The sequence below is a fragment of the Oncorhynchus gorbuscha genome, unplaced genomic scaffold, assembly GCF_021184085.1.
Source record: "Oncorhynchus gorbuscha isolate QuinsamMale2020 ecotype Even-year unplaced genomic scaffold, OgorEven_v1.0 Un_scaffold_1236, whole genome shotgun sequence".
Lineage (NCBI taxonomy): Eukaryota > Metazoa > Chordata > Actinopteri > Salmoniformes > Salmonidae > Oncorhynchus > Oncorhynchus gorbuscha.
In genome coordinates, this window is record NW_025746072.1 from 6728 (window position 1) to 30747 (window position 24020).

Consider the following 24020-nt stretch of genomic DNA (forward strand, 5'->3'; position numbering starts at 1 on the left):
AAATATGTGTTCTGTCCTGATGTTATTGATCCTGATAAATATGTGTTCTGTCCTGATGTTATTGATCCTGATAAATATGTGTCCTGATGTTATTGATCCTGATAAATATGTGTCCTGTCCTGATGTTATTTATCCTGATAAATATGTGTTCTGTCCTGATGTTATTTATCCTGATAAATATGTGTTCTGTCCTGATGTTATTTATCCTGATAAATATGTGTTCTGTCCTGATGTCATTGATCCTGATAAATATGTGTTCTGTCCTCCTCTTGTTGTTATGACAACTAACTCGTTTTTTTTCTCTCTTCATCTCCTCCCCGCTGTTCCTCCCAGCCATGCACCCTCCCCCGTCGCTCCTCTCCCTCCTCCTCCACCTCTCCCTGTACCCCAGTGCATGCTGGTCCTCCAGGATCATCGTAGTCCCTCCCATCATGTTTGAGTCCCATCTCTACATCTTCAAGACCCTGGCCACAGAACTCCACCTCCAGGGACATGATACTTCCTTCCTGCTGTCAGAGGGGCGCCAGGTAACAATGTGTTACTAAGTAGAGGGTCAGAGGTGGGCCAGGTAACATTGTGTTACTAAGTAGCAGGGTCAGAGGTGGGCCAGGTAACATTGTGTTACTAAGTAGCAGGGTCAGAGGTGGGCCAGGTAACATTGTGTTACTAAGTAGAGGGTCAGAGGTGGGCCAGGTAACATTGTGTTACTAAGTAGCAGGGTCAGAGGTGGGCCAGGTAACATTGTGTTACTAAGTAGAGGGTCAGAGGTGGGCCAGGTAACATTGTGTTACTAAGTAGCAGGGTCAGAGGTGGGCCAGGTAACATTGTGTTACTAAGTAGCAGGGTCAGAGGTGGGCCAGGTATCATTGTGTTACTAAGTAGCAGGGTCAGAGGTGGGCCAGGTAACATTGTGTTACTAAGTAGAGGGTCAGAGGTGGGCCAGGTAACATTGTGTTACTAAGTAGCAGGGTCAGAGGTGGGCCAGGTAACATTGTGTTACTAAGTAGCAGGGTCAGAGGTGGGCCAGGTAACATTGTGTTACTAAGTAGAGGGTCAGAGGTGGGCCAGGTAACATTGTGTTACTAAGTAGAGGGTCAGAGGTGGGCCAGGTAACATTGTGTTACTAAGTAGAGGGTCAGAGGTGGGCCAGGTAACATTGTGTTACTAAGTAGAGGGTCAGAGGTGGGCCAGGTAACATTGTGTTACTAAGTAGCAGGGTCAGAGGTGGGCCAGGTAACATTGTGTTACTAAGTAGCAGGGTCAGAGGTGGGCCAGGTAACATTGTGTTACTAAGTAGAGGGTCAGAGGTGGGCCAGGTAACATTGTGTTACAGAGGTGGGCCAGGTAACATTGTGTTACTAAGTAGAGGGTCAGAGTGGGCCAGGTAACATTGGGTCAGAGGTGGGCCAGGTAACATTGTGTTACTAAGTAGAGGGTCAGAGGTGGGCCAGGTAACATTGTGTTACTAAGTAGAGGGTCAGAGGTGGGCCAGGTAACATTGTGTTACTAAGTAGAGGGTCAGAGGTGGGCCAGGTAACATTGTGTTACTAAGTAGAGGGTCAGAGGTGGGCCAGGTAACATTGTGTTACTAAGTAGAGGGTCAGAGGTGGGCCAGGTAACATTGTGTGTTACTGGGCCAGGTAACATTGTGTTACTAAGAGGGTCAGAGGTGGGCCAGGTAACATTGTGTTACTAAGTAGAGGGTAGGTGGGCCAGGTAACATTGTGTTAAGTAGAGGGTCAGAGGTGGGCCAGGTAACATTGTGTTACTAAGTAGAGGGTCAGAGGTGGGCCAGGTAACATTGTGTTACTAAGTAGCAGGGTCAGAGGTGGGCCAGGTAACATTGTGTTACTAAGTAGCAGGGTCAGAGGTGGGCCAGGTAACATTGTGTTACTAAGTAGAGGGTCAGAGGTGGGCCAGGTAACATTGTGTTACTAAGTAGCAGGGTCAGAGGTGGGCCAGGTAACATTGTGTTACTAAGTAGCAGGGTCAGAGGTGGGCCAGGTAACATTGTGTTACTAAGTAGAGGGTCAGAGGTGGGCCAGGTAACATTGTGTTACTAAGTAGAGGGTCAGAGGTGGGCCAGGTAACATTGTGTTACTAAGTAGAGGGTCAGAGGTGGGCCAGGTAACATTGTCTTACTAAGTAGAGGGTCAGAGGTGGGCCAGGTAACATTGTGTTACTAAGTAGCAGGGTCAGAGGTGGGCCAGGTAACATTGTGTTACTAAGTAGAGGGTCAGAGGTGGGCCAGGTAACATTGTGTTACTAAGTGGAGGGTCAGAGGTGGGCCAGGTAACATTGTGTTACTAAGTGGAGGGTCAGAGGTGGGCCAGGTAACATTGTGTTACTAAGTAGAGGGTCAGAGGTGGGCCAGGTAACATTGTGTTACTAAGTAGAGGGTCAGAGGTGGGCCAGGTAACATTGTGTTACTAAGTAGAGGGTCAGAGGTGGGCCAGGTAACATTGTGTTACTAAGTAGAGGGTCATTGTAATTTCCACGGTAACAGATTTGCAATTTTTTTACTTAAAATGTCTGCCTAAGAAAAAAACACTGATTTCAAAGTTTAACAAACCAAACGACTCTATGCACAATGACGACTTTTAACAATTTAAACTGAACATTTTACTAAAACACATTTCCTTAAAATCTCCCTCAGGTTTCTTGTGGCCATGTTTTAAAAATATGTTTGTTTTAAATATATTCTCCCAGGGTTAATTCCCCACATGATGTGTTAGTGTTGAGGGTGAGACAGACAAACCTTAGATTTCGCCTATGTTTACTTTGTCACTGTAGGTTGTAACGTACACACTCATAAAACATTGTTTACCATCTCTGTGGGTTACTTAGGCCCTGTAAATTAAACTAACAAGCAGCTCCATTATGGCTGACTGGAACGCCTTTACAGAACCTGTTAGCTGTTGATCAGGGGAGCTACCTCTAGAAGCTGTTAGCTGTTGATCAGGGAAGCTACCTCTAGAAGCTGTTAGCTGTTGATCAGGGAGGGGAGCTACCTCTAGAAGCTGTTAGCTGTTGATTTGGGGAGCCACCTCTAGAACCTGTTAGCTGTTGATCAGGGAAGCTGCCTCTAGAACCTGTTAGCTGTTGATCAGGGAAGCTGCCTCTAGAAGCTGTTAGCTGTTGATTTGGGGAGCTGCCTCTAGAACCTGTTAGCTGTTGATCAGGGGAGCTGCCTCTAGAACCTGTTAGCTGTTGATCAGGGGAGCTGCCTCTAGAACCTGTTAGCTGTTGATCAGGGGAGCTGCCTCTAGAAGCTGTTAGCTGTTGATTTGGGGAGCTGCCTCTAGAAGCTGTTAGCTGTTGATCAGGGGAGCTGCCTCTAGAACCTGTTAGCTGTTGATTTGGGGAGCTGCCTCTAGAAGCTGTTAGCTGTTGATCAGGGGAGCTGCCTCTAGAAGCTGTTAGCTGTTGATTTGGGGAGCTGCCTCTAGAAGCTGTTAGCTGTTGATCAGGGGAGCTGCCTCTAGAAGCTGTTAGCTGTTGATCAGGGGAGCTGCCTCTAGAAGCTGTTAGCTGTTGATCAGGGGAGCTACCTCTAGAAGCTGTTAGCTGTTGATTTGGGGAGCTGCCTCTAGAAGCTGTTAGCTGTGTATGTTGAGGGTCTCCCAGCAGCCCTTATAGAGATTTGCCGTGTTTAATCCATTCTGTGGGGCTGTTAGCTGTAGTAACCTAGTACTGTTAGCTGTAGTAGTCTAGTAACCTAGTACTGTTAGCTGTAGTAGTCTAGTAACCTAGTACTGTTAGCTGTAGTAGTCTAGTACTGTTAGCTGTAGTAGTCTAGTAACCTAGTACTGTTAGCTGTAGTAGTCTAGTAACCTAGTACTGTTAGCTGTAGTAGTCTAGTAACCTAGTACTGTTAGCTGTAGTAACCTAGTACTGTTAGCTGTAGTAGTCTAGTAACCTAGTACTGTTAGCTGTAGTAGTCTAGTAACCTAGTACTGTTAGCTGTAGTAGTCTAGTAACCTAGTACTGTTAGCTGTAGTAGTCTAGTACTGTTAGCTGTAGTAGTCTAGTAACCTAGTACTAGTAACCTAGTACTGTTAGCTGTAGTAGTCTAGTAACCTAGTACTGTTAGCTGTAGTAGTCTAGTACTGTTAGCTGTAGTAGTCTAGTACTGTTAGCTGTAGTAGTCTAGTACTGTTAGCTGTAGTAGTCTAGTACTGTTAGCTGTAGTAGTCTAGTACTGTTAGCTGTAGTAGTAGTAGTACCTGTTAGCTGTAGTAGTCTAGTAACCTAGTACTGTTAGCTGTAGTAGTCTAGTACTGTTAGCTGTAGTAGTCTAGTACTGTTAGCTGTAGTAGTAGTAACCTAGTACTGTTACTGTTAGCTAGTACTGTAGCTGTAGTAACCTAGTACTGTTAGCTAGCTGTAGTAGTCTAGTACTGTTAGCTGTAGTAGTCTAGTACTGTTAGCTGTAGCTGTAGTCTAGTACTGTTAGCTGTAGTAGTCTAGTAACCTAGTACTGTTAGCTGTAGTAGTACTGTAACCTAGCTCTAGTACTGTTAGCTGTTAGCTAGTAGTAGTGTAGTAGTCTACTGTTAGCTGTAGTAGTCTAGTACTGTTAGCTGTAGTAGTCTAGTACTGTTAGCTGTAGTAACCTAGTACCTAGTAGTCTGTTAGCTGTAGTAGTCTAGTAAGCTAGTACTGTTAGCTGTAGTAGTCTAGTAACCTAGTACTGTTAGCTGTAGTAACCTAGTACTGTTAGCTGTAGTAGTCTAGTACTGTTAGCTGTAGTAGTCTAGTAACCTAGTACTGTTAGCTGTAGTAGTCTAGTAACCTAGTACTGTTAGCTGTAGTAGTCTAGTACTGTACTGTTAGCTGTAGTAGTCTAGTACTGTTAGCTGTAGTAGTCTAGTAACCTAGTACTAGTACTGTTAGCTGTAGTAGTCTAGTACTGTTAGCTGTAGTAGTCTAGTACTGTTAGCTGTAGTAGTCTAGTAACCTAGTACTGTTAGCTGTAGTAGTCTAGTAACCTAGTACTGTTAGCTGTAGTAACCTAGTACTGTTAGTAGTCTGTAGTAGTCTAGTACTGTTAGCTGTAGTAGTCTAGTACTGTAGCTGTAGTAGTCTAGTACTGTTAGCTGTAGTAGTCTAGTACTGTTAGCTGTAGTACTGTTAGCTGTAGTAGTAGTACTGTTAGCTGTAGTCTAGTACTGTTAGCTGTAGTAGTCTAGTACTGTTAGCTGTAGTAGTCTAGTACTGTTAGCTGTAGTAAGTCTAGTACTGTTAGCTGTAGTAGTCTAGTACTGTTAGCTGTACTGTAGTCTAGTACTGTTAGCTGTAGTAGTCTAGTACTGTTAGCTGTAGTAGTCTACTGTACTGTTAGCTGTAGTAGTCTAGTACTGTTAGCTGTAGTAGTCTAGTACTGTTAGCTGTAGTAGTCTAGTACTGTTAGCTGTAGTAGTCTAGTACTGTTAGCTGTAGTAGTCTAGTACTGTTAGCTGTAGTAGTCTAGTACTGTTAGCTGTAGTAGTCTAGTACTGTTAGCTGTAGTAGTCTAGTACTGTTAGCTGTAGTAGTCTAGTACTGTTAGCTGTAGTAGTCTAGTACTGTTAGCTGTAGTAGTCTAGTACTGTTAGCTGTAGTAGTCTAGTACTGTTAGCTGTAGTAGTCTAGTACTGTTAGCTGTAGTAGTCTAGTACTGTTAGCTGTAGTAGTCTAGTACTGTTAGCTGTAGTAGTCTAGTACTGTTAGCTGTAGTAGTCTAGTACTGTTAGCTGTAGTAGTCTAGTACTGTTAGCTGTAGTAGTCTAGTACTGTTAGCTGTAGTAGTCTAGTACTGTTAGCTGTGTACATGTTACTAGTAGTCTGTACTGTTAGCTGTGGGATAATAAAGTACTCTCATGTTACTATATTGCCCCTTGGGATCTCCTCTCCTCTCCCTCTCCTCACCTCTCCTCTAGGTGCCCCCTCCCCCCACTACACCTTCCAGCGTTACCCAGGCATCTTCAACTCCTCCACAGCCGACAGTTTCCTCCAGTCAAAGGTCAGCAACATCTTCTCTGGTCGTCTCACGGCGTTGGAACTCTTCGACATCCTCGACCACTACGCCCAGAACTGCGACGCCGTTGTGGGAAACAAAGAGGTCATGACCCAACTCAAGGATGCCAAATTTGACCTTTTATTGGTCGACCCCAACGAGATGTGTGGGTTCGTGATCGCTCACATCCTCGGGGTTCCCTACGCTGTCTTCTCCACGGGCCTATGGTACCCAGCGGAGGTCGGGGCTCCTGCCCCTCTCTCGTACGTCCCAGAGTTCAACTCTCTCCTCACCGATCAGATGTCTCTAGTCCAGAGGATTACCAACACGGCGGTGTACCTGGTATCCCGTTTCGGTGTTCAGTACCTGGTGTTACCTAAGTACGAGCGCATCATGAGGAAGCACGGCGTGGAGCCGCGGGTGGCCATGCAGGATCTGGTTCAGGGGAGCAGGCTGTGGATGTTGTCTACTGATCTGGCCCTGGAGTTTCCGAGGCCCACTCTACCACATGTTGTCTATGTAGGGGGGGTACTGACCAAACCTGCCAGCCCGTTACCTCAGGTTAGTATACACACACACACACACACACACACACACACAAACCTGTGTTTTGTGTGTACTAACCTCAACAGTGTTGGTCTCGTCCAGTGTTATATCTATGGTTGGTCTCCTCCAGTGTTATATCTATGGTTGGTCTCCTCCTGTCATGTTTGTCATTTATTATCATGTCTTGTCCCTGTGCTCCCCATTCTATTCGTTTCCCTCTGCTGGTCTTATTAGGTTCTTTCCCTCTTTCTATCCCTCTGGTCTCCCCCTCCTCTCTTCTCTCGCTAGTCTTCTATCTATGGTTGTTCTGCCCCCAGTGTTCCTATTCCCTCCAATCATCATTTAGTCTTCCTCCAGTGTTATATCTATCCTTTCCCCTGATTAGAGTCCCTATTTCTTCCTTTGTGTTCCGTTCCTGTCAGTGTCGGTTCCTTGTTTAGAATTCACCGTGCTGTGATTGTGTCTCGCCCTGTTATATCGTGGTTTCTGCCTTCATCAGTAGGCTATCTATGAGTTGGTGTCTCTGTTCAGCTATGGCCTGCGTCTACCTCCAGTGTTATATCTGTGGTTGGTCTTCTCCTGTTATTATCTATGGTAGAGGTTTCCAGTGTTATTCCCTGTTTGGACATTTCCTGTTTATATCTAGGTTTGTCTCCTCAGTGTTTATCTATGGTCTGGTTTCCTGTTAAGTCGCTTTTGGTCCTCTTTCACCTGTTATATCTATAGTTGGTCTCTATGACAGAAGGAACCGACCAGTGAATGGACCCAGCGACTTCAGATCTACACTGGTCTCCTCCAGTGTTATATCTATGGTTGGTCTCCTCCAGCAGGAATTGTCTGCTGCTCGCCATGCCGTGGAGAACTATGGCTCCAGGTCTCCTCCAGTGTTACAGTTCCAGAGTTGGTCTCCTCCACCTGTTACTTCCTGGCCTGGAGCCTCCAGAACCTAGGGTTAATAACCCACCTTGCTACTCCAGGTTAGCCCACTGAGTTGCCGCTCCTTTCTCACCAGTGTTATATTGTGTTCTCTCTCCACCCAACACATACTCTCCTCCAGAGAGAGCTCTATGGGGTTCCTCCAGTCATTATATCTACTGGTTGGTCTCCTCCAGAATGGGGCACAGCTATCTGGGAGGTTGGGCTGATTGCTCTTACAAGTTCCAGAACTTTAAAGAGGAGATGATTCTATGGGGTTTTTGTTACCGTTCAGTTTTTGGTCCTCCAGGCTTCTAGGGCCCTGGCTTCCTATATGCCAAGGTGAACGGTCCATCCAGGATTATATCTATGAGTTGGTCTCCTGCCTCAGTGAGTGGAACGAGCCGGCGCTGCTCCTCGTATTTCTGGAGGGTCTCCTCCAGTGGTTATAGGATGAGATTCTCTCCCGGGAGGTTCCTTCAGATGTTATATCTATGGTTGGTCTCGCCATCCGTCCAGAACGACGGGTAGATCTATGGTTGGCTCGTTGGTCTCCTCCAGAGAGCTCGCATCTATGGTGTTTCCTGCTCAGCATTATATCCATCTGGTCCCTCCTCTGGCTTTGAGACTGAGCCCATGCAGCTGGGAGGGATTCTATGGTTGGTCTCCTCCAGTGTTATATCAGAGGGGTTGGTCACCTCCAGTGTTGCCTCTATTGCGGAGTTGCTGGACATTTTGTTAATTCATGTCCAGTAAGAGGCCAGAGCCCATCAGTATATCTACTGGTTGCGCTACTACTCAGTTCTCTTCATCTAGATCTTGTACAGTATTCTATGGTCGGTCCATCTATGGTTGGTCTCCTCCAGTATTATATCTATGCAGTTGGCCTTGATTGACTCTGGTTGGCTCCAGAGGTTTATATCATGGTTGGACCAGCATGGGTTCGGAAACATAACATTCCTATATCAGACCGTTGACAAGTCTCGCCCATGTTTGCCTTAGATGTCATCTTCCCAGTATCAAATTTGGTCTTTAACTCTCACAGTATCTGGTAACCACAGTATTAGACTATTTCTTTTTTGATTTTCCGTTCCGTTTACACCTGTTATATTTGGTCATCCCTGGCTAGTATCCTTAATTGGTCTAGTAATTCTATCCTATCCAGTGTTATATCTATGGTTTTCTGTCAGTGAAGTGTTATATCTGCCATCCCTCCGTTTCTTCTGTCCCTACTTATCAGGAGGTTGGCGATTTGACAGGAGTGCCTCCAGTGTTATATCATGGTTGGTCTCCTCCAGTGTTATATCTATGGTTGGTCTCCTCCAGTATTATATCTATGGTTTAGTCTCCTCCTCACCAGTGTTATGATTATGGTTGGTCTCCTCCAGTGTTATATCTCCTCCTCCAGGTGTTATACTCTCTGTCGGCTGGTTGGTCTCTCCAGTATTATATCTTGTTGTGTCTCCTCCAGTGTTATAGTCTTCTGGTCTTCTCCGGCCGGGGCGGGGTTCCAGTGTTAATATCTATGGTTGGTCTCCTCCAGTGTTATATCTATGGTTGGCTGAATTATATCTATGGTTGGTTCCTCCAGTGTTATATCTATGGTTGGTCTCCTCCAGTGTTATGTCTATGGTTGGTCTCCTCCAGTGTTATATCTAGTTGGTTGGTCTCCTCCAGTGTTCGTATCATGGGGGTCTCCTCCAGTATTATATCTATGGTTGGTTTAACACTCCGTTAGGGCATTTTCTATGGTTGGTCTCTCCAGTGTTATATGCGCCAGCTGGTTCCTCCAGTAGTTAATATGTTCTGAGAGACATGCTGAACATCTTTGTTTTTGTCTATCTTCCAGTATTATATCTATCCTGGTTTTTTCTCCCAGATTATATCATGTTCAGTCTCCTCCAGTGTTATATCTAGCGCCTCCAGTGTTGAATTGTCTCTCCACGTTATATCTAGTGCTCTTTTCATGGTCTCCTCCAGTGTTACTTTTCTCAGGTTCCGTTATTTCCGCTGAAGGCATTCAGATGGATTCCGCTAGTGTTGGTCCAAGCTGTCAGTGTTATATCTATGGTTGGTCTCCTCCACGTGTCGAGTTGCAGTGTTATATCTATGGTTGGTCTCCTCCAGTTTCTATCGGTTGGTTCCTCCAGTGTTATATCTCGGTCAAGTTGCTGCCCCTCTCACAGCTCTTACTTCTGTCACGTGTTTTAAGTGGTCGGTTCCTCCAGGAGTTTTATATCTAAAAGAACTATTTGGTCTCCCTCCAGTACTTATATCTATGGACAATTCATTGTCTCCTCCAGGTTATATCTCAGATGGTAGGGTGGGAGCCTCTATCTCCAGCGCTTCCAGTCTATAAGGTTCATCCTCCAGTGTTTATCTATGGTTGGTCTCCTCCAGTGTTATATCTATGATGTGGGTCCGTCCAGTGTTATATCTATGGTTGGTCTCCTCCAGAATTATATCTAGTGGTTGGTCTCCTCCTTTTGTCGTTTGGTCAGACCATAAGAACCTTGAGTACATCCAGTGTTATATCTATGGTTGGTCTCCTCCAGTGTTATATCTATGGGCGTGGTCTTTCCAGTGTTTTCTATGGTTGGTCTCCTCCAGTATTATATCTATGGTTGGTCTCCTCCAGCCTGTTATATCCCGTCTGTTTAGTTCTTCTGTTGGTCTCCTCCAGGGATTATATCTATGGTTGGCGTGTCCTCCAGTAACAGTCTGGGAATTGAAAGACAGGTTATATCAAGCACTCACTCACACTGTGTTGGTCTCTTGTCCAGTAACCTCCTTTTGGTCCTCCAGTGTTATATCTATGGTTGTTCTTCAGTGGGCTATGGTTGGTTTTTCTCCCAGTTCTGCCAAGTTAGCTGGTCTCTCCAGTGTTAGGCACTCTTGGTCTATTCTCCAGCTTTTGGTTACTCAGGAGCGTATCATGGTTGGTCTGGCTCCAGTGTTCTATGGTTGGTCTCCTCCAGATTATATCTATGGTTGGTCTCCTCAGTATTATATCTATGGTTGGTCTCCTCCAGTGTTATATCTATGGTGGTCTCCTCCAGTGTTGGACGTCAGTGTTACCGGTCTGGTTGGTCTCCTCGGGGAATATCTGTGGTTGGTCCTCCAGTGATTATATCTATGGTTGGTCTCCTCCAGTGTTATATCTATGGTTGGTCTTCCAGTGTTGGTCCTCTCCTCCAGTGTTATATCTATGGTTGGACTCCAGCGTTATATCATTGGGTTGGTCTCCTCCAGTGTTATATCTATGGTTGGTCTCCTCTTCAGTGTTATATCTATGGTTGGTCGCGTCCATCAGTCTTATGTCTCCTGGTTGGTTTCACCCCCGTTCGTCTTCCCTCCCCCTCCCGTCCTATGTCTATGAGTTGGTCACCTATTTACAAGGTACATTAGATCATGGACATGCGTTCTCAGGGTTGGGGTCTCCAGTGTTATATTATGGTTGGTCTCCTCCAGTGTTATATTATGGTTGGTCTCGGGACTCCAGTATTATATCGATGATTTCTCCGTTCCAGTATTATATCTATGGTTGGTCTCCTCAGTGTTATGAGTGGGGGTCTGTCATGTTTGTATTTATTATCATGGTCTTGTCCCTGTGCTCCCCATTCTATTTGTTTCCTCTGCTGGTCTTATTTGGTTCTTTCCAGTATTATATCTATCCCTGGTCTCCCTCCAGTATTATATCTATGGTTGGTCTCCTCCAGTCTTCTCTCTATTATTTGTCTCCTGCCCCCAGTGTTCCTATTCCCCTAATCATCATTTAGTCTTCCCACACCTGTTCCCGATCCTTTCCAGTGATTAGAGTCTATGGTTTCTTCCAGTGTTATTTGTGTTCCAGTGTTGGTCCTCCTGTCCTGTCGGTTCCTTGTTTAGAATTCTCCGTGCTGTGATTGTGTCTCCTCCTGTCCTGTCGTGTTTTGGTCTTCATCAGAGGCTGTTATATCAGGTTGGTCTCTCCAGTGTTATATCTATGGTTGGTCTCCTCCAGTGTTATATCTATGGTTGGTCTCTCCTGTTATTATCTACAGACTAGAGGTCTGTTATTCCAGTTTTATATCTGTTAAGGATTCAGGTCTCCTCCAGTTTGGTCTGTTTGGATTATATAAACTCTCCAGTGTTATATCTATGGTTGGGTCCTCCAGTCCATATCTATGGTCTCCTCCAGTATTATATCTATGGTTGGTCTCCTCCAGTGTTATATCTATGGTTGGTCTCCTCCAGTGTTATATCTATGGTTGGTCTCCTCCAGTGTTATATCTATGGTTGGTCTCCTCCAGTGTTATATCTATGGTTGGTCTCCTCCAGTGTTATATCTCCAGTGTTGGTCTCCTCCAGTATTATATCTATGGTTGGTCTCCTGGTCTCCTCCAGTGTTATATCTATGGTTGGTCTCCTCCAGTGTTATATCTATGGTTGGTCTCTCCATTGTTGTGTTATATCTATGGTTGGTCTCCTCCAGTGTTATATCTATGGTTGGTCTCCTCCAGTGTTATATCTATGGTTGGTCTCCTCCAGTGTTATATCTATGGTTGGTCTCCTCCAGTATTATATCTATGGTTGGTCTCCTCCAGTGTTATATCTATGGTTGGTCTCCTCCAGTGTTATATCTATGGTTGGTCTCCTCCAGTGGTTGGTCTCCTCCAGTGTTATATCTCCAGTGTTGGTCTCCTCCAGTGTTATATCTATGGTTGGTCTCCTCCAGTGTTATATCTATGGTTGGTCTCCTGGTTGGTCTCCTCCAGTGTTATATCTATGGTTGGTCTCCTCCAGTGTTATATCTATGGTTGGTCTCCTCCAGTTATATATATCCTATGGTTGGTCTCCTCCAGTGTTATATCTATGGTTGGTCTCCTCCAGTGTTGGTCTCCTCCAGTGTTATATCTATGGTTGGTCTCCTCCAGTGTTGGTCTCCTCCAGTATGGTTGGTCTTATATCTATGGTTGGTCTCCTCCAGTGTTTATATCTATGGTTGGTCTCCTCCAGTGTTATATCTATGGTTGGTCTCCTCCAGTGTTATATCTATGGTTGGTCTCCTCCAGTGTTATATCTATGGTTGGTCTCCTCCAGTATTATATCTATGGTTGGTCTCCTCCAGTGTTATATCTATGGTTGGTCTCCTCCAGTGTTATATCTATGGTTGGTCTCCTCCAGTATTATGGTCTCCTCCAGTGGTATGGTCTCCTCCAGTGTTGGTCTCCTCCAGTGTTATATCTATGGTTGGTCTCCTCCAGTATTATATCTATGGTTGGTCTCCTCCAGTGTTATATCTATGGTTGGTCTCCTCCAGTGTTATATCTATGGTTGGTCTCCTCCAGTATTATATCTATGGTTGGTCTCCTCCAGTGTTATATCTATGGTTGGTCTCCTCCAGTGTTATATCTATGGTTGGTCTCCTCCAGTGTTATATCTATGGTTGGTCTCCTCCAGTGTTGGTCTCCTCCAGTGTTATATCTATGGTTGGTCTCCTCCAGTGTTATATCTATGGTTGGTCTCCTCCAGTGTTATATCTATGGTTGGTCTCCTCCAGTATTATATCTATGGTTGGTCTCCTCCAGTGTTATATCTATGTCTCCTCCAGTGTTATATCTTGGTTGGTCTCCTCCAGTGTTATATCTATGGTTGGTCTCCTCCAGTGTTATATCTATGGTTGGTCTCCTCCAGTGTTGGTCTCCTCAGTATTATATCTATGGTTGGTCTCCTCCAGTTATATCTATGGTTGGTCTCCTCCAGTGTTATATCTATGGTTGGTCTCCTCCAGTGTTATATCTGGTCTCCTCCAGGTTGGTCTCCTCCAGTGTTATATCTATGGTTGGTCTCCTCCAGTGTTGGTCTCCTCCAGTGTTATATCTATGGTTGGTCTCCTCCAGTGTTATATCTATGGTTGGTCAGTGTTATATCCTCCAGTATTATATCTATGGTTGGTCTCCTCCAGTCCAGTTATATCTATGGTTGGTCTCCTCCAGTGTTATATCTATGGTTGGTCTCCTCCAGTGTTATATCTATGGTTGGTCTCCTCCAGTGTTATTCTATGGTTGGTCTCCTCCAGTGTTATATCTATGGTTGGTCTCCTCCAGTGTTGGTCTCCTCCAGTGTTATATCTATGGTTGGTCTCCTCCAGTGTTATATCTATGGTTGGTCTCCTCCAGTCCATTATATCTATGGTTGGTCTCCTCCAGTGTTATATCTATGGTTGGTCTCCTCCAGTGTTATATCTATGGTTGGTCTCCTCCAGTGTTATATCTATGGTTGGTCTCCTCCAGTGTTATATCTATGGTTGGTCTCCTCCAGTGTTATATCTATGGTTGGTCTCCTCCAGTGTTATATCTATGGTTGGTCTCCTCCAGTGTTATATCTATGGTTGGTCTCCTCCAGTGTTATATCTATGGTTGGTCTCCTCCAGTGTTATATCTATGGTTGGTCTCCTCCAGTGTTATATCTATGTCTCCTCCAGTTGGTCTCCTCAGTGTTATATCAGTGTTGGTCTCCTCCAGTGTTATATCTATGGTTGGTCTCCTCCAGTGTTGGTATCTCCATGGTTGGTCTCCTCCAGTGTTATATCTATGGTTGGTCTCCTCCAGTGTTATATCTATGGTTGGTCTCCTCCAGTATTATATCTATGGTTGGTCTCCTCCAGTGTTATATCTATGGTTGGTCTCCTCCAGTGTTGGTCTCTCCAGTGTTATATCTATGGTTGGTCTCCTCCAGTGTTATATCTATGGTTGGTCTCCTCCAGTATTATATCTATGGTTGGTCTCCTCCAGTTGTTGGTGTTGGTCTCCTCCAGTATTATATCTATGGTTGTCTCCTCCAGTGTTATATCTCCTCCAGTGTTATATCTATGGTTGGTCTCCTCCAGTATTATATCTATGGTTGGTCTCCTCCAGTGGTTGGTCTCTCCATGGTTGGTCTCCTCCAGTGTTATATCTATGGTTGGTCTCCTCCAGTGTTATATCTATGGTTGGTCTCCTCCAGTGTTATATCTATGGTTGGTCTCCTCCAGTGTTATATCTATGGTTGGTCTCCTCCAGTGTTATATCTTGGTCTCCTCCAGTGTTATATCTATGGTTGGTCTCCTCCAGTGTTATATCTATGGTTGGTCTCCTCCAGTGTTATATCTATGGTTGGTCCAGTTATATCTATGGTTGGTCTCCTCCAGTGTTATATCTATGGTTGGTCTCCTCCAGTGTTATATCTATGGTTGGTCTCCTCCAGTGTTATATCTATGGTTGGTCTCCTCCAGTGTTGGTCTCCTCCAGTGTTATATCTATGGTTGGTCTCCTCCAGTTATATCTATGGTTGGTCTCCTCCAGTGTTGTTGGTCTCCTCAGTATTATATCTATGGTTGGTCTCCTCCAGTGTCCTCCAGTGTTATATCTATGGTTGGTCTCCTCCAGTGTTATATCATGGTTGGTCTCCTCCAGTGTTATATCTATGGTTGGTCTCCTCCAGTGTTATATCTATGGTTGGTCTCCTCCAGTGTTATATCTATGGTTGGTCTCCTCCAGTTATATCTATGGTTGGTCTCCTGTGTTGGTCTCCTCCAGTGTTATATCTATGGTTGGTCTCCTCCAGTATTATATCTATGGTTGGTCTCCTCCAGTGTTATATCTATGGTTGGTCTCCTCCAGTGTTATATCTATGGTTGGTCTCCTCCAGTGTTATATCTATGGTTGGTCTCCTCCAGTGTTATATCTATGGTTGGTCTCCTCCAGTGTTATATCTATGGTTGGTCTCCTCCAGTGTTGGTCTCCTCCAGTGTTATATCTATGGTTGGTCTCCTCCAGTATTATATCTATGGTTGGTCTCCTCCAGTGTTATATCTATGGTTGGTCTCCTCCAGTGTTATATCTATGGTTGGTCTCCTCCAGTGTTATATCTATGGTTGGTCTCCTCCAGTGTTATATCTATGGTTGGTCTCCTCCAGTGTTATATCTATCTATGGTTGGTCTCCTCCAGTGTTATATCTATGGTTGGTCTCCTCCAGTGTTATATCTATGGTTGGTCTCCTCCAGTGTTATATCTATGGTTGGTCTCCTCCAGTGTTATATCTATGGTTGGTCTCCTCCAGTGTTATATCTATGGTTGGTCTCCTCCAGTGTTGGTCTCCTCCAGTGTTATATCTATGGTTGGTCTCTATGGTTGGTCTCCTCCAGTGTTATATCTATGGTTGGTCTCCTCCAGTGTTATATCTATGGTTGGTCTCCTCCAGTGTTGGTCTCCTCCAGTGTTATATCTATGGTTGGTCTCCTCCAGTGTTGGTCTCCTCCAGTGTTATATCTATGGTTGGTCTCCTCCAGTGTTGGTCTCCTCCAGTGTTATATCTATGGTTGGTCTCCTCCAGTGTTATATCTATGGTTGGTCTCCTCCAGTCTTGGTCTCCTCCAGTGTTATATCTATGGTTGGTCTCCTCCAGTGTTATATCTATGGTTGGTCTCCTCCAGTGTTATATCTATGGTTGGTCTCCTCCAGTGTTATATCTATGGTTGGTCTCCTCCAGTGTTATATCTATGGTTGGTCTCCTCCAGTGTTATATCTATGGTTGGTCTCCTCCAGTGTTGGTCTCCTCCAGTGTTATATCTATGGTTGGTCTCCTCCAGTATTATATCTATGGTTGGTCTCCTCCAGTGTTATATCTATGGTTGGTCTCCTCCAGTGTTATATCTATGGTTGGTCTCCTCCAGTGTTATATCTATGGTTGGTCTCCTCCAGTTATATCTATGGTTATCTCTCCATGGTTGGTCTCCTCCAGTCCAGTTTATATATCTTGGTCTCCTCCAGTGTTATATCTATGGTTGGTCTCCTCCAGTGTTATATCTATGGTTGGTCTCCTCCAGTGGTTGGTCTCCTCCAGTATTATATCTATGGTTGGTCTCCTCCAGTTGGTTCCTCCAGTATTATGGTTGGTCTCCTCCAGTATTATATCTATGGTTGGTCTCCTCCAGTGTTATATCTATGTGGTCTCCTCCAGTGTTATATCTATGGTTGGTCTCCTCCAGTGTTATATCTATGGTTGGTCTCCTCCAGTGTTGGTTCTCCTCCAGTGTTATATCTATGGTTGGTCTCCTCCAGTGTTATATCTATGGTTGGTCTCCTCCAGTGTTATATCTATGGTTGGTCTCCTCCAGTGTTATATCTATGGTTGGTCTCCTCCAGTGTTGGTCTCCTCCAGTGTTATATCTATGGTTGGTCTCCTCCAGTGTTATATCTATGGTTGGTCTCCTCCAGTGTTATATCTATGGTTGGTCTCCTCCAGTGTTATATCTATGGTTGGTCTCCTCCAGTGTTATATCTATGGTTGGTCTCCTCCAGTGTTATATCTATGGTTGGTCTCCTCCAGTGTTATATCTATGGTTGGTCTCCTCCAGTGTTATATCTATGGTTGGTCTCCTCCAGTGTTTATATCTATGTTGGTCTCCTCCAGTGTTATATCTATGGTTGGTCTCCTCCAGTGTTATATCTATGTTATATCTATGGTTGGTCTCCAGTATTATATCCTCCAGTGTTATATCTATGGTTGGTCTCCTCCAGTGTTATATCTATGGTTGGTCTCCTCCAGTGTTATATCTATGGTTGGTCTCCTCCAGTGTTATATCTATCCAGGTTGGTCTCCTCCAGTGTTGGTCTCCTCCAGTGTTATATCTATGGTTGGTCTCCTCCAGTGTTATATCTATGGTTGGTCTCCTCCAGTGTTATATCTATGGTTGGTCTCCTCCAGTGTTATATCTATGGTTGGTCTCCTCCAGTGTTATATCTATGGTTGGTCTCCTCCAGTGGTTGGTCTTCCAGTATTATATATCTAGTGTTGGTCTCCTCCAGTGTTATATCTATGGTTGGTCTCCTCCAGTGTTATATCTATGGTTGGTCTCCTCCAGTGTTATATCTATGGTTGGTTGGTCTCCTCCAGTGTTATATCTATGGTTGGTCTCCTCCAGTGTTGGTCTCCTCCAGTGGTTGGTCTCCTCCAGTGTTATATCTATGGTTGGTCTCCTCCAGTATTATATTATCTCTCCAGTGTTATATGGTTGGTCTCCTCCAGTGTTATATCTATGGTTGGTCTCCTCCAGTGTTATATCTATGGTTGGTCTCCTCCAGTGTTATATCTATCCAGGTTGGTCTCCTCCAGTGGTTGGTCTCCTCCAGTGTTATATCTATGGTTGGTCTCCTCCAGTATTATATCTATGGTTGGTCTCCTCCAGTGTTATATCTATGGTTGGTCTCCTCCAGTGTTATATCTATGGTTGGTCTCCTCCAGTGTTATATCTATGGTTGGTCTCCTCCAGTGTTATATCTATGGTTGGTCTCCTCCAGTGTTATATCTATGGTTGGTCTCCTCCAGTATTATATCTATGGTTGGTCTCCTCCAGTGTTGGTCTCCTCCAGTATTATATCTATGGTTGGTCTCCTCCAGTGTTATATCTATGGTTGGTCTCCTCCAGTGTTGGTCTCCTCCAGTGTTATATCTATGGTTGGTCTCCTCCAGTGTTGGTCTCCTCCAGTGTTATATCTATGGTTGGTCTCCTCCAGTGTTATATCTATGGTTGGTCTCCTCCAGTGTTATATCTATGGTTGGTCTCCTCCAGTGTTATATCTATGGTTGGTCTCCTCCAGTGTTGGTCTCCTCCAGTGTTATATCTATGGTTGGTCTCCTCCAGTGTTATATCTATGGTTGGTCTCCTCCAGTGTTATATCTATGGTTGGTCTCCTCCAGTGTTATATCTATGGTTGGTCTCCTCCAGTGTTATATCTATGGTTGGTCTCCTCCAGTGTTATATCTATGGTTGGTCTCCTCCAGTGTTATATCTATGGTTGGTCTCTCCTCCAGTTATCTATGGTTGGTCTCTCCAGTGTTATATCTATGGTTGGTCTCCTCCAGTGTTATATCTATGGTTGGTCTCCTCCAGTGTTATATCTATGGTTGGTCTCCTCCAGTGTTATATCTATGGTTGGTCTCCTCCAGTGTTATATCTATGTGTTGGTCTCCTCCAGTGTTATATCTATGGTTGGTCTCCTCCAGTGTTATATCTATGGTTGGTCTCCTTGGTCTCCTCCAGTGTTATATATGGTTGGTCTCCTCCAGTATTATATCTATGGTTGGTCTCCTCCAGTGTTATATCTATGGTTGGTCTCCTCCAGTGTTATATCTATGGTTGGTCTCCTCCAGTGTTATATCTATGGTTGGTCTCCTCCAGTGTTATATCTATGGTTGGTCTCCTCCAGTGTTATATCTATGGTTGGTCTCCTCCAGTGTTATATCTATGGTTGGTCTCCTCCAGTTGGTTATATCTATGGTTGGTCTCCTCCAGTATTATATCTATGGTTGGTCTCCTCCAGTGTTATATCTATGGTTGGTCTCCTCCAGTGTTGGTCTCCTCCAGTGTTATATCTATGGTTGGTCTCCTCCAGTGTTGGTCTATGGTTGGTCTCCTCCAGTGTTATATCTATGGTTGGTCTCCTCCAGTGTTATATCTATGGTTGGTCTCCTCCAGTGTTATATCTATGGTTGGTCTCCTCAGTGTTATAGTGTTGGTCTCCTCCAGTATTATATCTATGGTTGGTCTCCTCCAGTGTTATATTATATCTATGGTTGGTCTCCTCCAGTATTATATCTATGGTTGGTCTCCTCCAGTGTTATATCTATGGTTGGTCTCCTCCAGTGTTATATCTATGGTTGGTCTCCAGTGTTATATCTATGGTTGGTCTCCTCCAGTGTTATATCTATGGTTGGTCTCCTCCAGTGTTATATCTATGGTTGGTCTCCTCCAGTGTTGGTCTCCTCCAGTGTTATATCTATGGTTGGTCTCCTCCAGTGTTATATCTATGGTTGGTCTCCTCCAGTGTTATATCTATGGTTGGTCTCCTCCAGTGTTATATCTATGGTTGGTCTCCTCCAGTGTTGGTCTCCTCCAGTGTTATATCTATGGTTGGTCTCCTCCAGTTGGTTCCAGTGTTATATCTATGGTTGGTCTCCTCCAGTGTTATATCTATGGTTGGTCTCCTCCAGTGTTGGTTGGTCTCCTCCAGTGTTATATCTATGGTTGGTCTCCTATGGTTGGTCTCCTCCAGTGTTATATCTATGGTTGGTCTCCTCCAGTGTTATATCTATGGTTGGTCTCCTCCAGTGTTATATCTATGGTTGGTTGGTCTCCTCCAGTGTTATATCTATGGTTGGTCTCCTCCAGTGTTTATATCTATGGTTGGTCTCCTCCAGTTATATCTATGGTTGGTCTCCTCCAGTGTTATATCTATGGTTGGTCTCCTCCAGTGTTATGGTTGGTCTCCTCCAGTGTTATATCTATGGTTGGTCTCCTCCAGTGTTGGTCTCCTCCAGTGTTATATCTATGGTTGGTCTCAGTATTATATCTATGGTTGGTCTCCAGTGTTATATCTATGGTTGGTCTCTCCCTCCAGTGTTATATCTATGGTTGGTCTCCTCCAGTGTTATATCTATGGTTGGTCTCCTCCAGTATTATATCTATGGTTGGTCTCCTCCAGTGTTATATCTATGGTTGGTCTCCTCCATGTTGGTCTCCTCCAGTATATATCTATGGTTGGTCTCCTCCAGTGTTATATCTATGGTTGGTCTCCTCCAGTGTTATATCTATGGTTGGTCTCCTCCAGTATTATATCTATGGTTGGTCTCCTCCAGTGTTATATTATATCTCCATGGTTGGTCTCCTCCAGTGTTATATCTATGGTTGGTCTCCTCCAGTGTTATATCTATGGTTGGTCTCCTCCAGTGTTATATCTATGGTTGGTCTCCTCCAGTGTTATATCTATGGTTGGTCTCCTCCAGTGTTATATCTATGGTTGGTCTCCTCCAGTGTTATATCTATGGTTGGTCTCCTCCAGTGTTATATCTATGGTTGGTCTCCTCCAGTGTTATATCTATGGTTGGTCTCCTCCAGTGTTATATCTATGGTTGGTCTCCTCCAGTGTTGGTCTCCTCCAGTGTTATATCTATGGTTGGTCTCCTCCAGTGTTGGTCTCCTCCAGTGTTATATCTATGGTTGGTCTCCTCCAGTGTTATATCTATGGTTGGTCTCCTCCAGTGTTGGTCTCCTCCAGTGTTATATCTATGGTTGGTCTCCTCCAGTGTTATATCTATGGTTGGTCTCCTCCAGTCTCCTATTATATCTATGGTTGGTCTCCTCCAGTGTTATATCTATGGTTGGTCTCCTCCAGTGTTATATCTATGGTTGGTCTCCTCCAGTGTTATATCTATGGTTGGTCTCCTCCAGTGTTATATCTATGGTTGGTCTCCTCCAGTGTTATATCTATGGTTGGTCTCCTCCAGTATTATATCTATGGTTGGTCTCCTCCAGTGTTATATCTATGGTTGGTCTCCTCCAGTATTATATCTATGGTTGGTCTCCTCCAGTGTTATATCTATGGTTGGTCTCCTCCAGTGTCTCCTTGTTATCTATGGTTGGTCTCCTCCAGTGTTATATCTATGGTTGGTCTCCTCCAGTGTTATATCTATGGTTGGTCTCCTCCAGTGTTGGTCTCCTCCAGTGTTATATCTATGGTTGGTCCAGTGTTATATCTATGGTTGGTCTCCTCCAGTGTTATATCTATGGTTGGTCTCCTCCAGTGTTATATTATATCTATGGTTGGTCTCCTCCAGTCCAGTGTTATATCTATGGTTGGTCTCCTCCAGTGTTATATCTATGGTTGGTCTCCTCCAGTGTTATATCTATGGTTGGTCTCCTCCAGTGTTATATCTATGGTTGGTCTCCTCCAGTGTTATATATCTCCAGTGTTATATCTATGGTTGGTCTCCTCCAGTGTTATATCTATGGTTGGTCTCCTCCAGTGTTATATCTATGGTTGGTCTCCTCCAGTGTTATTATATCTATGGTTGGTCTCCTCCAGTGTTATATCTATGGTTGGTTGGTCTCCTCCAGTGTTATATCTATGGTTGGTCTCCTCCAGTGTTATATTATCCAGGTTGGTCTCCTCCAGTGTTATATCTATGGTTGGTCTCCTCCAGTGTTATATCTATGGTTGGTCTCCTCCAGTGTTATATCTATGGTTGGTCTCCTCCAGTGTTATATCTATGGTTGGTCTCCTCCAGTGTTATATCTATGGTTGGTTGGTCTCCTCCAGTGTTATATCTATGGTTGGTCTCCTCCAGTGTTGTTGGTCTCCTCCAGTGTTATATCTATGGTTGGTCTCCTCCAGTGTTATATCTATGGTTGGTCTCCTCCAGTGTTATATCTATGGTTGGTCTCCTCCAGTGTTATATCTATGGTTGGTCTCCTCCAGTGTTATATCTATGGTTGGTCTCCTCCAGTGTTGGTCTCCTCCAGTGTTATATCTATGGTTGGTCTCCTCCAGTGTTATATCTATGGTTGGTCTCCTCCAGTGTTATATCTATGGTTGGTCTCCTCCAGTGTTATATCTATGGTTGGTCTCCTCCAGTGTGGTTGGTCTCCTCCAGTGTTATATCTATGGTTGGTCTCCTCCAGTATTATAGGTTGGTCTCCTCTATGGTTGGTCTCCTCCAGTGTTATATCTATGGTTGGTCTCCTCCAGTGTTATATCTATGGTTGGTCTCCTCCAGTCCAGTGTTATATCTATGGTTGGTCTCCTCCAGTGTTATCTCTATGGTTGGTCTCCTCCAGTTGGTCTCCTCCAGTATTATATCTATGGTTGGTCTCCTCCAGTGTTATATCTATGGTTGGTCTCCTCCAGTGTTGGTCTCTCCAGTGGTTGGTCTCCTCCAGTATTATATCTATGGTTGGTCTCCTCCAGTGTTATATCTATCCAGGTTGGTCTCCTCCAGTGTTATATCTATGGTTGGTCTCCTCCAGTGTTATATCTATGGTTGGTCTCCTCCAGTGTTATATCTCCAGTGTTATATCTTGGTCTCCTCCAGTGTTATATCTATGGTTGGTCTCCTCCAGTGTTGGTTGGTCTCTCCAGTGTTATATCTATGGTTGGTCTCCTCCAGTGTTATATCTATGGTTGGTCTCCTCCAGTGTTTATATCTATGGTGTTGGTCTCCTCCAGTGTTATATCTATGGTTGGTCTCCTCCAGTTGGTCTCCTTATATCTATGGTTGGTCTCCTCCAGTGTTATATCTATGGTTGGTCTCCTCCAGTGTTATATCTATGGTTGGTCTCCTCCAGTGTTATATCTATGGTTGGTCTCCTCCAGTGTTATATCTATGGTTGGTCTCCTCCAGTGTTATATCTATGGTTGGTCTCCTCCAGTGTTATATCTATGGTTGGTCTCCTCCAGTGTTATATCTATGGTTGGTCTCCTCCAGTGGTTATATCTCCAGTGTTGGTCTCCTCCAGTGTTATATCTATGGTTGGTCTCCTCCAGTGTTATATCTATGTTATATCTATGGTTGGTCTCCTCCAGTGTTATATCTATGGTTGGTCTCCTCCAGTGTTATATCTATGGTTGGTCTCCTCCAGTGTTATATCCAGTGTTATATCTATGGTTGGTCTCCTCCAGTGGTTGGTCTCCTCCAGTGTTATATCTATGTGTTGGTCTCCTCCAGTGTTATATCTATGGTTGGTCTCCTCCAGTGTTATATCTATGGTTGGTCTCCTCCAGTGTTATATCTATGGTTGGTCTCCTCCAGTGTTATATCTATGGTTGGTCTCCTCCAGTGTTATATCTATGGTTGGTCTCCTCCAGTATTATATCTATGGTTGGTCTCCTCCAGTGTTATATCTATGGTTGGTCTCCTCCAGTGTTGGTCTCCTCCAGTATTATATCTATGGTTGGTCTCCTCCAGTGTTATATCTATGGTTGGTCTCCTCCAGTGTTATATCTATGGTTGGTCTCCTCCAGTGTTATATCTATGGTTGGTTGGTCTCCTCCAGTGTTATATCTATGGTTGGTCTCCTCCAGTGTTATATCTATGTTGGTCTCCTCCAGTATTATATCTATGGTTGGTCTCCTCCAGTGTTATATCTATGGTTGGTCTCCTCCAGTGTTATATCTATGGTTGGTCTCCTCCAGTGTTATATCTATGGTTGGTCTCCTCCAGTGTTATATCTATGGTTGGTCTCCTCCAGTGTTATATCTATGGTTGGTCTCCTCCAGTGTTATATCTATGGTTGGTCTCCTCCAGTGTTGGTCTGGTCTCCAGTGTTATATCTATGGTTGGTCTCCTCCAGTGTTATATCTATGGTTGGTCTCTCTCCAGTGTTATATCTATGGTTGGTCTCCTCCAGTGTTATATCTATGGTTGGTCTCCTCCAGTGTTATATCTATGGTTGGTCTCCTCCAGTGTTATGTTGGTCTCCTCCAGTGTTATATCTATGGTTGGTCTCCTCCAGTGTTATATCTATGGTTGGTCTCCTCCAGTGTTGGTCTCCTCCAGTGTTATATCTTGGTCTCCTCCAGTGTTCTCCTCCAGTGTTATATCTATGGTTGGTCTCCTCCAGTGTTATATCTATGGTTGGTCTCCTCCAGTGTTATATCTATGGTTGGTCTCCTCCAGTGTTATATCTATGGTTGGTCTCCTCCAGTGTTATATCTATGGTTGGTCTCCTCCAGTGTTATATCTATGGTTGGTCTCCTCCAG

At 44.4% G+C, this 24020-nt stretch overlaps 1 protein-coding gene across 1 annotated transcript in view; it reads left to right on the plus strand.

The window, feature by feature from the left end:
• Window positions 1-305: 305 nt before the first annotated feature.
• The window catches only part of LOC124021864 (2-hydroxyacylsphingosine 1-beta-galactosyltransferase-like), a 51386-nt gene continuing 27671 nt past the window's right edge, over window positions 306-24020 (plus strand). Inside the window, exons 1-2 of the mRNA XM_046337000.1 lie at window positions 306-527; window positions 5922-6559. Of these exons, the coding sequence (XP_046192956.1) occupies window positions 6107-6559 (453 nt within the window). The 5' untranslated portion in view covers window positions 306-527; window positions 5922-6106. The remainder of the gene's footprint in view (window positions 528-5921; window positions 6560-24020) is intronic.